The sequence below is a fragment of the Tinamus guttatus genome, unplaced genomic scaffold (assembly GCF_059628265.1).
Source record: "Tinamus guttatus ecotype Peru unplaced genomic scaffold, ASM5962826v1 Tinamus_guttatus_pri_ptg000470l, whole genome shotgun sequence".
Lineage (NCBI taxonomy): Eukaryota > Metazoa > Chordata > Aves > Tinamiformes > Tinamidae > Tinamus > Tinamus guttatus.
Genome location: NW_028289004.1, coordinates 1,765,018 through 1,778,422, shown reverse-complemented (window position 1 = coordinate 1,778,422; position 13,405 = coordinate 1,765,018). Strand labels below are relative to the sequence as shown.

General features: G+C 36.2%; 1 protein-coding gene across 2 annotated transcripts in view; it reads left to right on the top strand.

The window, feature by feature from the left end:
• RPS6KA3 (ribosomal protein S6 kinase A3) overlaps positions 1-13,405 on the top strand; it is a 69,070-nt gene that overhangs the window by 52,435 nt on the left and 3,230 nt on the right. Inside the window, exons 11-19 of one of the 2 annotated variants that reach the window (XM_088532744.1) lie at positions 563-651; positions 947-1,011; positions 1,115-1,217; positions 1,903-2,027; positions 4,046-4,168; positions 5,986-6,075; positions 9,728-9,886; positions 12,379-12,540; positions 12,716-12,792. In XM_088532744.1, the coding sequence (XP_088388870.1) occupies positions 563-651; positions 947-1,011; positions 1,115-1,217; positions 1,903-2,027; positions 4,046-4,168; positions 5,986-6,075; positions 9,728-9,886; positions 12,379-12,540; positions 12,716-12,792 (993 nt within the window). Of the gene's footprint in view, positions 1-562; positions 652-946; positions 1,012-1,114; positions 1,218-1,902; positions 2,028-4,042; positions 4,169-5,985; positions 6,076-9,727; positions 9,887-12,378; positions 12,541-12,715; positions 12,793-13,405 lie in introns of both variants that reach the window. The other variant, XM_088532743.1, reaches the window with a different exon arrangement.

The following is a 13,405-nucleotide window of genomic DNA, read 5'->3' as shown; positions in this document are numbered from 1 at the left end:
GATTTGAAATGAAAGCGGGGGAAATTAACAGAGAGGAAGGATTTTTTTTTCTCTTTTTTTGAATGATAATCTTCAAAATCTGTCCTATCTGAATACTCTTTGTATCTTCTAGTTTAGATTTCCGATTGTATTACCTGGGTGGTCTGTGGAAAAGGTCATACTATGGTAGTTTTCTTACCCCTTCTAAAATGTCATTTGTTTTTGGTCATTTGGTCAAATGTCATTTGTGATTTTGGAAATAAGCACACCTAAAAATTGATCAAATTAGATGAAAGATTTACAAAATTGTGAACTTTTATCCAGTGTCTATTCTCTTTTGTCTTTTCTTACAACATTATTCTTCACTTATGTTCCTGTGTCAGTACTGAAAATAGGTTGTTGGAAATTACACGTCTACCTGAGTGACAGTACTTTTGCTCTGTCTCTGATGTCTGAAGCCAATATCTTGGTGGCATTATTTTGCTCAAAATGAATGTGTTGAATGACATAGTGGAGGGGGGAGGTGCAAAGTTAATTCTTACCTTAATATGCTTGTATGTTATTAATTATTTTTGTTGTATAGGGCCAAACTTGGAATGCCCCAGTTTTTGAGTCCTGAAGCACAGAGTCTTCTCAGAATGCTCTTCAAAAGAAACCCAGCAAACAGATTAGGTGAAGTGTTTAATGGAATATTTTAAATTGGCTGGTTTTGAATTGACTGTAAAGTGGATCAAATAAGTGATCATTAGAATGACTAAGTTTAGTTTCAAGTATAAAATAGGCTCTGTAGCAAGATCATATTTGGTCTATTTACTGTTTTTTCTGATGAACAGCAAAATATTGCATCATTTTTGCTATTCTTGTTTCAAAAACTAATGCAGTAAAAATAAGAAATAAAAATATCCAGCTAGGCCATCTTCTGACCAAGAAGAATATAATTCATAGCCATTTTTCTTCCTTATAAAAGGAGCGGGTCCAGATGGAGTTGAAGAAATTAAGAGGCATCCATTTTTTTCAAAAATAGACTGGAATGTAAGTATTCAATTCAAAAATACTTTAATGAATTTCAAGTAAAATAGCTTTTGGCAGTAGAGCCTAACATTTTAATCCGCTCTGGTCTGTAATTTCTCCTCAGAAATTGTACAGGAGAGAAATTCATCCCCCTTTTAAACCTGCAACTGGCAGACCTGAAGATACATTTTATTTTGATCCTGAGTTTACAGCAAAAACTCCAAAAGGTAAAAATAAAATAAAATAAATAAAATAAGTAAATATTTTTTAAAAAAAGAATTTACCTATTCAAAAATTAGAAACACTGCTAAACTTCATGAAAAGTCTTCTCCTAGTTGTTGCTAGACTAAATAAATGCTCAAAGGCTAGTTTCAGTTGTTCATAAAGTTTTTTGCAGTCTTTGGCATAAATATATCAGAGGGACAACTGAGTTGTATAATATAAAAAGTAGAAAGTTGTCCTCAGCCAGAAAGCATACATATAAGTAAAACTGAACATATATAAGTAATCTCATTCTTTCAGTTAATAGGATTTTGCATGTCTGTCTGTCTCCAAAGTGTGTCCTATGGCTTCATTTCACTCATGGTGGTGACTACATGATATGCATATATAGAAACCCAGTCATTTCAGACTTTGGATGGTAAAGCTGGTGTTTCAGTGCTATCAGTATAGCATAGTATTACTCTGATCTATGCAATATCAGGTAGAAAATTTTGTCTTCACTAATCAGAGTTTAGTAAAGACTCAACTCAAAGTTGAGTATTTTTCCCCTGTAAGTGTAAATATGCTGCTGCATGTAAATATTTTGTCAAAGTACTGTTTCTAAGTAACAAAATGTTGGCATAACTTCATCTCTTCATTTTAATAGCTCTCCTTGCTGCATTTGTAAGTAGATGATGTATGTTTTTTCAGATTCACCTGGTATCCCACCCAGCGCTAATGCACATCAACTTTTTCGGGGATTTAGTTTTGTAGCTATTGCATCAGATGATGAAAGCCAAGCAATGCAGACAGTTGGAGTTCATTCAATTGTCCAGGTGAGTGCTTTTGCTGAGAAACTGGCAATAAAGCTGTGTTTCTGTCTCTCAGCATGAGAGAGATTCCATTGTTGTAAAGTGAAGTATCATGACAAAGTCATTACCAATCTTACGCAAGAAAACTGAAGCTCAAATTATTTTAAGCAGGCAAGTTCTCTGAAGATGCTGGCCCTGTTTCATTATTGAGCAGCCATAGGTGTGAGCAGGCGTGGGCATCCACCCTGAAATGAGAAGATTCTATCTTCTGAACTTTAATTATTTTTTTAACCTCTAGGGTATCAGGTCATAGTTACTAAGGTGAGGATAAAACAACAGGTACTTTGATCATTTTCTCTTATGCAAGAATATATTTGCTGTTTTCTATAATGTAGGTAAGAAACACTGGAATGCAATTGTAGATTAGTATATCTGGTGTTTTGGACTGCTTTGTATTTTACAATCTATGAAGGATGAATATAGTCAGCCCTTCAGAAGCCACATTAAGTGAATGTGTTAATCTGTGGTATTTCTTGACTATTGCTATTTCAGTGTATCACAGGAATGCAGTGTTGTAGTATAGGCACAAGCTGTGGTTTCTTAGCAGTACTAGGGTGGGCTGCAGTACAGTCTCCTCCATTAACAATTGTGAGTTTGTTGCTTTTGAAAGCCTAAAGTGGCTGCTATTCTTGTATATTCATACTGTCAGTGCGGCTTATTTTTGGACAACAAAGCTTTAGTTGCGTACAGGCGTCTCTGAAACGAGGAAGGATGACCTTGAGCTGCAATGGAGGAGAGGCAAAGCTAGCATGAGGAGAGGCATGTTTTGCCTCCTCAAGCAACTGAGGTCATTTTGAAAACTTGCTTTGGTGCTGGAGAATGTTACCTAAAGGAAAAAAGCAAACCTGTCTACAGAAAAGGAAAATGAAAGACCTCAGTAAAAAATTTATTTCCGCCTCCTGTTTCTGCTTTTAATAATTCTAATTACTCAGGAAAATTCATTATGTGGTGTACAGATAGGAATGAAAATGATATCCTGTAAGACTGGGTTTGTTTGTTTTCGTTGTAAGAATACTTGCAAATGTCTATGAAAGTTAATTCTTGAAAATCTGTTTAGAATATGAATAGCTCTTGTATTTCTTGCCTAATCCTTTTACTATACCAAGTAGTAAATAGGCATAATATGCTTATTTGTTCACCCCCTATTTCTCTTCTTAGAAACTGTTGAATTTTAAGGGTGCTTTTTTGTTTCAAAGAAGCTCTCTAATTTGGTATATTCATCAGAATGATTTCTGCTAGCAGTTTGTACAAGCTCTGCTGTGCTCCACCTTTCCTTTCAGTTTTGTGGTTGAATTTTCTTTCTCTTTGTGTATGGTTTCCTTCTCTTGAAAAAGTCTCCATTTCTCTAGTGCCTTTCCTCTGTGCCCCTCAACCACTTCCTCACTACAATTTCCTCTTTTCTCTTCTGCAGGATACCCAGCTGGTTTCCTGCAAATGCTTTGCATCCTTTGCACAAACTCCAACTGTTCCCTTACACCAAAACACCATTTCCTTCCCATGCAGGAGTCAACACTTCCTCCTCTTTCTGCTTTTTATTTCTCTGAAGGGTTTTTCAATTCCTGCTCCTGTGGATACTTTTAAGTTTCCAGTTATTCTGATTACATTCACTATGTGAATGTATTTCCCAACTAGTATTTAACATGCAAGACATAGATTTGACCATTCATCTATGTGGATACTAGGAACAGTGGTGCTTTGCTAACATTAACTGTAGTCTTCTGGTCTTCTCTCTCTTGGACCTTCTATCTTAAACTAACAAATGAGTCACACTGTCAGTTTCTAAAATAAAGCATGCATTATTTACAATCTGTCTGATACATAATTTACCTTGTGCTAAGGTGGTGGCCTGTTGAAAACAATTTGACCTAGTACAGTTGAAAATCAGAGGAAAATCAGTAGAAACTGGGTAATTTATTCCTAATATAAAAGTGAGCAACATGTTTTAGAATATTCATCAATTGATAATGTTATTTTGGTAGCAGTTGCACAGGAACAGCATTCAATTTACTGATGGATATGAAGTGAAGGAAGATATCGGAGTTGGGTCTTATTCTGTTTGCAAGAGATGTATTCATAAAGCTTCAAACATGGAATATGCTGTAAAGGTAACTACTTTGTTTTAAAACAATGTGTGTTTTGGGGGATTTAACGTCATAGTCTTCAATCATTTTTAATATGCTGTAAGGAACATAGCAAACAAAATAATTTTATTAAAATGAAAATAGTAAAATTCTCATTGATATTCAAAATATTTAAGCAAACAATATTCACTGGCAAATATTAATGTAGCATTACAATAGTTTTGTTATCACAAAGGGGTGGTGAAAAGCAGTCATCAGTCTCTGAAACACCTCTGTAATTCCTGTAAGCATGGAAGTTACATGACTGCTTCTAGAAGGAAATGAAAAGCATGTATTGCTTTCCATCATTTTTAAAAATTGGAATTGATTATTTAAACTTTTTCTTTTTGCTTCCAAAATAGTTTCACAGATTGTAATATACACATTCCTTACAGTACTCGTCTAGTTCGTCTTCCAGAATAAACTTCAACTCTGTTTGCCTTTGCTTGTTATTTTTTAACAAGATTTCTAATGTTATTTCAGTTTTATTTTGTTGGGCTTTTTAATTCTTCTTTGAAAGCATTTAATTCTTACAGAAATCAGTGCAGTTCGCAAAACTGAAATAAGGTTGTTGAGGTTTTTTTTGTTGTTTTGTTTTTGTTTTTTATTGTCTTTACATGAAGAATTGTGGAGCTGGATACTTGCTTAGAAACCAGATATATAGGTTAGCAGATTTAAAATCCTTTTCTGTTTCTTTTAATACACTGTTATTGAAGCAGGCTCTTTACAGTTGTTGAATAACATAAATTATGTTTTGCTGTATCCTTCACATAGATTGCCTGCTGGAAACAGCTCCAGTTTCAATGTGGTGCTTGCTTTCTTTACTTTTTCTAGTTCTGGACAGATTTGACTGTTTTGTTTTCACAATTTGGAATAATTGCTTGAAACTTTCTTTGAAAAAAAAAGAATTTGCTCTTTCTCTGGACCTTGACAGTTAAGACTGCACTTCTTTCTCTTATGGCTGTTTTATGCTGCCTCTTTTGTGGCTTCTCAAGAAATTATAAGGAAAGCCTGAGACAAGTGTGTCTAGCATCCAGTGTGCTAGGATGATGCTGATAGCATTCAGGGCTTTAAGAAGTCAGAGGAAGAAGGGGTAAGGTAGAGATGGAAAAGATAGTAGAGGAAATTCTGCAGTCCAGAGAAAGAAAAATAGAAGCAGTGTTGCCTTTATTTGCAGATAGCACAAGTGTAGCAGCCACCTAGTTACATTAAGCTTATGAGATATAATCCTTTTAAATTGGGCAAAATAGTGTTGTGTTTTGTTGACATGGGGAGATCTTCAGAGCCTCATAGCAATTCTCAGAGATTCAAATGAACTTTACAGAAAAGGATGTTTATCTGAGTTAACTATAGATGATTTTTGCTTTTTCTAATTTTGGACTCCTGTGCTGCCTTTCTTGTTTTTTTGCTGCACTAAATGTTTGCTTGTTTGGGATTAGCTTTGTGCACATTCAGTCCATTAGCATTATCAAACCACTATCCCATGTCAAGTTGAGAACTTTCTGTTTTATGAAATGATAGATGACTGAAGTCTTACTACCAAGCTTGCGTCATTTTTCCCAATCTGGCGAATTCATTTATCCACCAAAACTTTTGAACTGTTTGAGCTGAGAGATTCTGTGTGTTTTTTCCCCATTCTTTGCTTGTGTTGCTGTTTGGTCAGCAAACTTGCCCTCATTTATAATCCGTGCTGTTGGCCAACAGTGGTAAATACTGATTGTAAGCTCATAGTAATAAGCACCCTGACGTATTGCACTGTTAATGTTCCGAAAATGAAGCTGCATGTCTATTTGGTCTTGCAGATCATTGACAAGAGTAAAAGAGACCCAACAGAGGAAATCGAAATCCTACTGCGCTATGGGCAGCATCCGAATATTATTACCCTAAAAGATGTGAGTAGAGTGATAGACACCTGTTAGTGCCTTATAGTTGCATATCACTTCTTAACCTGGAAGATTACGAATTACATGTCACAGATGTTCCATTAAGGAATTGAAAACAGTATATTTTAGCTTATTTATACTCGAGAGTGTTTTTTTAGAAAAAAAATATGGAAATATGCCCAGTGCAAAAAAAAAATCTGGTTTTCATATGTGTTAAAAACTTGTATGGTATCCACTACAGCAGGAACAAAATATTGTTTTAAGTAAGTTTTCACTGTTGGTCCTTGCATTTTCCACAGTATGTTGCTGCTTTATTACAACTTTCAAAAAAAAAAAAATGAGCATGGGACATTTGCACCTCAATCTCATTGAGAGCATGAGGCGCTATTACAAAGATTTCACTTAGTGATGATTTGACTCACTTTTCATTCAGTTCTAGGACCAAAATTTAATTGTTTTTATTTTGAAATGCGAATGTATAATGTTTCAGCATTTCTCAGAGCTTGTGTTGGGAAATGCGTCTTGTGCAAGAAATAATTATTTTCTTACTTTCCTTGTAGCTTCAGAGTAAGTGCAGTAAAATTTGACTCGGTGGAAACTTTTGTTCTGACTTAGCTTTGTTAATGTAATTAACTGTGAAACTATTTGTATTGAAACAGTGGTTATTAACACCAATTTTTATTCTGCAATACAAGATCATATGTTTTTGTTTTGTTTTTTTCTTACGGTCTCTTTTGGTTACATAGCCTTAAAGCAGAAGGAGGAGCTACAGTGTGCTAAATCAGATGTTCTTATCCAATATCTTGCCTCTGACAGTGGTCAGTAATGGATGCCTAGGAAACAGTGTAAGGACTGAGGAGGCACACCACTTCCAACAACCATTAGCTAGGAACTTCCTATGCCAGACAGCTATATGTATTTTACTTTTTTCTTAACCTGTCATTAGTAACTCTTCTTTACGAAAAGTTTTATGCTGTTTTGAATCAAGTTACTTAAAGCATTGGATGAAGAATCTTTTCAGCTTTTTAAAAATCTGATTGCTTACATCAAACCAGTTTTCCTGTCCAAGTATTTATAATTTCAAAATCTTCCTAATACATTTATATGAAATATAGTTTTACTTTATAAAAGTGATGACTCCATTAGATTATATTTTATTCATGTTTTCTTCATGATCAGATTTTTTGCTATAGCTCCTTCCCGTTTGCCTGGTAGAACTGATGCGCTAACTGATCTTTCGCGGACCTTGGGACCTCCTAGGGGTTTAAAAGCTGGCGTCACATTTACCATTTCAGCATAATACTGTGCATTTAACTGTCAAAGGAATTTCAATATCATTTATTCAGTACAAACACTTCCTGAGATTAGACAGTTATGTTGATGGTGCCATTAGATTGTGAAGGGGTGGGGAGGGTAGGGGAGCTTTTTGGTGGGTTGTTTTTTTTCCAGCCAGACACAACAAGCAAGAGGGTAGCAGATAAAATAGCATCTGAATCCAGGTTTTATTTTGTCCCCTTGTATTGCTTGAATGTGTGTACTTCATAGTGTCAGGATGAATTATGGTTCTTTCTTTCTGTTTCACCAGGGTTTATGCATATACATAAAAAAACATTTATTCTAAAATGCGGTTTTTGTATCTAGAATTATGAAATTCTGCTTTTTAATACTGCACAGTATTTAAAGTAATAATACAAATGCAAATGATCTTCAATCGTTTATACCTCATGAGAAAAAACATTCTCATTGTTAAATGAGAACGTATAAACCTGTCATGTCTCCCCCTCCTTAAGAACATAAGCTTATAAAGTCTGCTGAATTACTAAACACTTTTCCTCTTTTCTTTGTATGTGAGAAAATTATTCTTTTAGTATATGTAAAAGCACACAAACTTCTAACCTTAGAAAATCTTGGTTTTCAAACTGAAGGAAATTTTAGTATTCAAAGTTTTTAGTAGCCTGTATTTGCCAGACAGTCTAAGAGGAGGAAATTGGAGTAACCTTTTCTTAAAGTAATTATCTATTTCTAAATTCATTTTACTACATGATGGACAACTGCTTCTGTTTAAATACAAACTAGTTATTACACTTGTTAAGCAAAAGAAGTTAATTGTGAAGAAGCATGTATTGAAATAACAGAGAACAGTCTGTAAAAGGTTTTCTAAAGCAGACACCAATTTTTGAGTTAAATTCAATTTAAAGTCCCAAGGAAATGCAACTGAAATTAAATGCTTAAGTGTTCAATTAAAAAGTTTCTGAATAGCTTATAGTCTGTAGTGCCCCCTGATGACAGCTCAAATAATTTTACAAAATTACAGAAGACTTGGGGCTGGAGAGGACCACTGGAGATCCTCCATCCCACCTAGAGGCCTCTGCAGGTTTCCCAGGACCATGTGTAGTCACGTTTTGAATATCTCTGAGGACAGAGCCTCCACAACCCCTCTGGGCAACCTGTGCGAGTGCTCCATCACTCTGACAGAGAAGAAACATTTTCTTATGATCAGCTAGGGCTTCCTGTGCTTCAGTTCGTGCCCGCTGCCTCTTACCCTGTCTCTGGGCAGCACTCAGGAGAGTCTGGCCCTGTCCTGTTGACAGCCTCCCCTCAGGTATGGACACAAGCTGATAATATCCATATCCCCCCCTCCTCTCCAGGCAGAGCAGCCCCAGCGCTCGCAGCCTGTGTTGGCATCACAGCTGCTCCAGTCCCTCAATAACCTTAGCAGCCCTTGGCTGGACTCGCTGCGGTAGCTCCATGTCTCTCTAGCAGTAGGAAGCCCAGATGTGGGCTCCCCAGGGCTGGGTTAGAGGGGAAGACTCCCCTTCCTCAACCTGCTGGTAAAAATGTAATGCAGCCCGGGACACCCTTGGCCTTCTTTGCTATCTTTGCTACCATGGTCAACTCCAGCAGGACCCCCAGGTTCTTCTCCACAAAGCTGCTTTCCAACAGTTGGTCCCCAACATGTGGTGATGCCGTGGTGGGGGGTTCCCTCCCCACGTGCAGGACTTGACACTTGCCCTTGCTGAGCTTCGTTACCTTCCTGCCTGCCCATTTTGTTTCCTGAGAAGATAAAAGTCATATGAAACTTTCACAGTTTTCCAAAATTAAAAATATAGGTGTAAGAGTATACATTGATTTTTGGAGTTTGGAATAGGCATTATGTGTGGAGTAACATTCAAGTCATAGTAACTTTTTATGAATGAACTTCCATGTTCACAGAGATATTATTTGAGGTGAACTTGAATTTTTTTTTTCTAGTATATGACTATTCACTTGCAATAATCCATGTTCATGTTTGTAATTTGATGCAATAATTGCTTCTAGAATTGACTTTAATTATGCTTTAACTAGAATAGTCTCCATTCTAATGTCTCCCATGCATTGTTGAATTTGTTTCAGTAAAGCTGTTTGGAGAAACCTACGTATTATTCATCCTTTTTTGTCCTTAAACATTTGCTGATGGTATTTTTGTGTTAGTTCATTACTGTACCTAATACTTCTTTTGTAGCAAGTACTGTGTTTGAAGATGAATATATGTGGGAAGAGGAAATATGGAAAAGTCGTTATAGTTGATCAACTAATCAAAACAGCTTGCAGATTCACCTTAAAAAAGAGACCACATTATAAAGAGAATAAATATTTTTTTGTGTTTACATTTTTTTTGCAGGTGTATGATGATGGAAAATATGTATATGTAGTAACGGAACTTATGAAAGGAGGAGAACTGCTGGATAAAATTCTTAGGCAAAAGTTTTTCTCCGAGCGGGAAGCTAGTGCTGTCTTGTTCACAATAACAAAAACTGTTGAGTACCTCCATACACAAGGGGTAAGTGTGTTGGCCAAAGAGAACAAAATGGCTAGTACTCTTTCAGATACATAAACCTGCACCTTCGTGCTCTTCTGAGCAGTAGCTAAGTAATTTCTGGTGAATAATTACATTGCAAAAGAAAGGTTTTGCTGAAACCTTGTGGATTCTGTACCTGTCGAAGTAGCGTAGATGACATCACCATTTCTCTTGTCCTACATGCCCCTGTAGGCAGTGCTGGGGAACATGCAGCTAATGGCTGTGATAGAGAAGACATGGGAGGGTGTAAGCCAGGAAGACCTGCAGGGACAAGCACCGCTGTGTAGCCATGGGCCTGATGTGCTCCCAGCCCCAGTTTGTGATGGGCCCTCAAAATCTGTTGCTTTATACCTACCACTCCTATACCCACTTCCTCCTCCTGATTCTGAAGAATGTAATTTTTGTCATTTAAGTCCTGCGCCATGGAGTCAGGAATATATATACTGGACTATAGTGGACTGTTAGAAATATATAAATATATATTAGTGCTTCAAAAACCTAACCTGGAGACAGATAAAGTAATTCAGAGATGGTAGAGAAGGGAAGTTGGCAATCACATTCACATAGCAAGAATGACAAATCCTGTAGCATTTTTAAGTAAATTAGAAAATGGATAGAGAAGGGGCAGAAAGTAATGGGGCAAGTAAAAAGTTGCTACAAATGTTACTATCTGAGAGAAAAGAAGCTTTAGAATAAATAATACTCAATTATGGTAAGAAACGTAACACTAATTCAGCAAACCATGTCCTTCTGGGAGCTGATATTTCAGAAAATTGAAATTGTCCGGTGTACCTTCCTGTGTGGTGCATCACTTTGTTCAAGCACTTATTTATGTGTATAGTCCTTTATTTGAACCTGTGTGCTCAGAGCCGGAATCTTTGGCCAGCAGTCTTGGTGGGAATTATGAACAAACCTTGAAACCTTGTGTGCAGAAGCATAAGTAAAAGCCCCATTCTCTTCGAACCTTTGGCTGCAAAAGACCAGGTGCCCTACATGTCAAGTAGGAGATTTTAGGTGTGTTGGGAAGGGCTTGGGAAAGTATTTCTTTTTAGAGTTTTAGATCCTTATCTATAGACCTGGCATTTTAATATTGGCATTTTAATTTGCATTAGGTTGTGTACTTTCTGAAACTTCTTATGGGTTTCATTTTCAGAAGGTTTCCTGTTTCCTTGTGTTAAGTGCCATTCTGTGTGAAGGATTGCAATATGTAAAATATAATTATCACTAGAAGTGTGGCAAGGTCCTCATTTCCAAGACTTTCAAGTATCTATTTTGTTAAGTCTGGTACATGCAAAGTATTTGCATAGTGGGAAAAGCCCCTTCTAAGTAGCTTACTCTAATACTGGAGATCCAGCTAGCCTTTTATTTCTAGGTCTCATCATGCCACTTGTGTTCCAGCACAGCAGCTTTTCTGGAAGAGGATGTAGATCATCTGATTCTGCTCATAACTTAACTCTGGGGAGGTTTGGGAGATCTTCTTGTTCCAATGTGATTACGTTGTTGAAATACTTCACCACAGTCTTTTTGAAGACCAAATAAATCTTACAAATCTTCCATCATAAAAATCTGCATTTAGTAGTAATCAAATTATATAGGACAATTACGAAGATAAAGATCTTCATAGTAGGTCTATTTAAATCTTCAGTAAAGATAGTTTAAATCCATTATGCTCTGTACAGCAATACTCTTTACACATTGCAGTTTTTATTAAGGTTAGTTTTAACGTATTTTCAAATAAGACCAAGTTCATTCTACCAGAACGCTAGTAACTTCTGTGTTTTTTCTCAAGCATTTTACAACTCAGACTCCTGCAAAACAGACACTCGGGAGCTCATACTAGCTTTTATTAAATGGAAGTCCATTAGAAGAATATATCCCTGATACTTCTTTTATGAAATGCTAGTCCATTAGAGGAATATATCCTTGATATTATTATTTTTTGGCACAGCTGTATTAAAGTTCCTCCTTAGCTAAGCTTGAAATGTTTGCATTGAAATCAGTTTAGATTATGTGGAGGAATGGAAGGGAATGCAGGAAGATACTCCAGCAGGAACCGGAGTTACGTGGTTACATGGTCTAGCAGCACCTATGGACATCCATACCTCCAGCAAGCATTGCTAGCACAGGATTCTGGTCTAAAGAGCCTTCTAGTTATGCATGCTAAAAATAGGAGGAAAAAATGTATTTTTGTGCACATACACATACATGTACACCCATAGGAACAAAACATCTTGAAACCCTATTGTACAAGCAAATGCCCATTTTTTAAAATCAGAGTTTCCGCTTTAGACTTATGATCCTCTGGGTAGCGCTGAGTGTTAGAATCCTGCAGTTGAGATTAGAAACTGGAAATCTGGAAATTTGATTGCTGGTCGGACTTCCGCAGCAAATAGGGGAATAGATACTTAAAACAGAAATCCTTTTCCTATGTTTAGCTTATCATGTTTAGGGGTGTGTTTTATTTAATTTTTTAGGTTGTTCACAGAGACCTGAAACCTAGCAATATTCTTTATGTGGATGAATCTGGTAATCCAGAATCGATTCGAATTTGTGATTTTGGCTTTGCAAAACAACTGCGAGCAGAAAATGGTCTTCTGATGACTCCGTGTTATACAGCAAATTTTGTTGCACCAGAGGTAAATACGAGACTAACTTAAATGCCTTGATTGTTCTTTTTAACTAGCTGAATGTTTTTCATTTATGTTTAAAGAGTGCAATTACTTTAGAGATAACAAATATTTGAGGTATCACCATTTTTATGGCATAATTGGTGCATCCCAAAATGTATTTTAAAGAAAAGTATTTCTTCAGGTTTTGAAGAGGCAAGGTTATGATGCTGCATGTGACATATGGAGCCTCGGTGTTCTACTTTATACCATGCTTACTGGGTAAGAATACTTTTCACTTATTTTTGTTTGCTTTAGAATACCAAACCTGAGTAAACAGAAAGAGTAATAATGGTAGGTCCACTCCTGAAGATGTTCTACTTGAGGCACTAATTAATCTGAAATTCAACTGGCTTCTTTGAGAGTATGAGTTGAATGTGCTTTGGCGTTAGAAGAATCCAAGTTTGCAGAGCCTGATACAAAGAACTTTTAGGTTCTCATATCTCATTTTAGGTGTCTAGTTTCTGCTTCAGATGATTTAGGAGTAAGGATTGTTTCATGTGAAAAGCAGCTGATTAAGAAGCATATATGTTGAGGGAAATATATGTAGCATGTTTCAAAGCATGTTTGTATGCAAGTCACCCTTTGGATCGTTTGGAGGGACACAGGATCTAATAAATACAATAGAAGACATTTATTATATGCAGCAAAAGGTTTTTTATAAAATATGATTAACAAGTTCAGTAGCAGTTCCAGAAGTTCAAAAGTAGTTTTTATTTCATCTGATAAAGATATTATCTTTAGGCTTACTTAACTTCAACTTAAATAAGATGCCAAAATGTCCCTGGTGATTACTCTTCATCAAAGCCAGCAAACAGATTAGTTGAAAAAAATG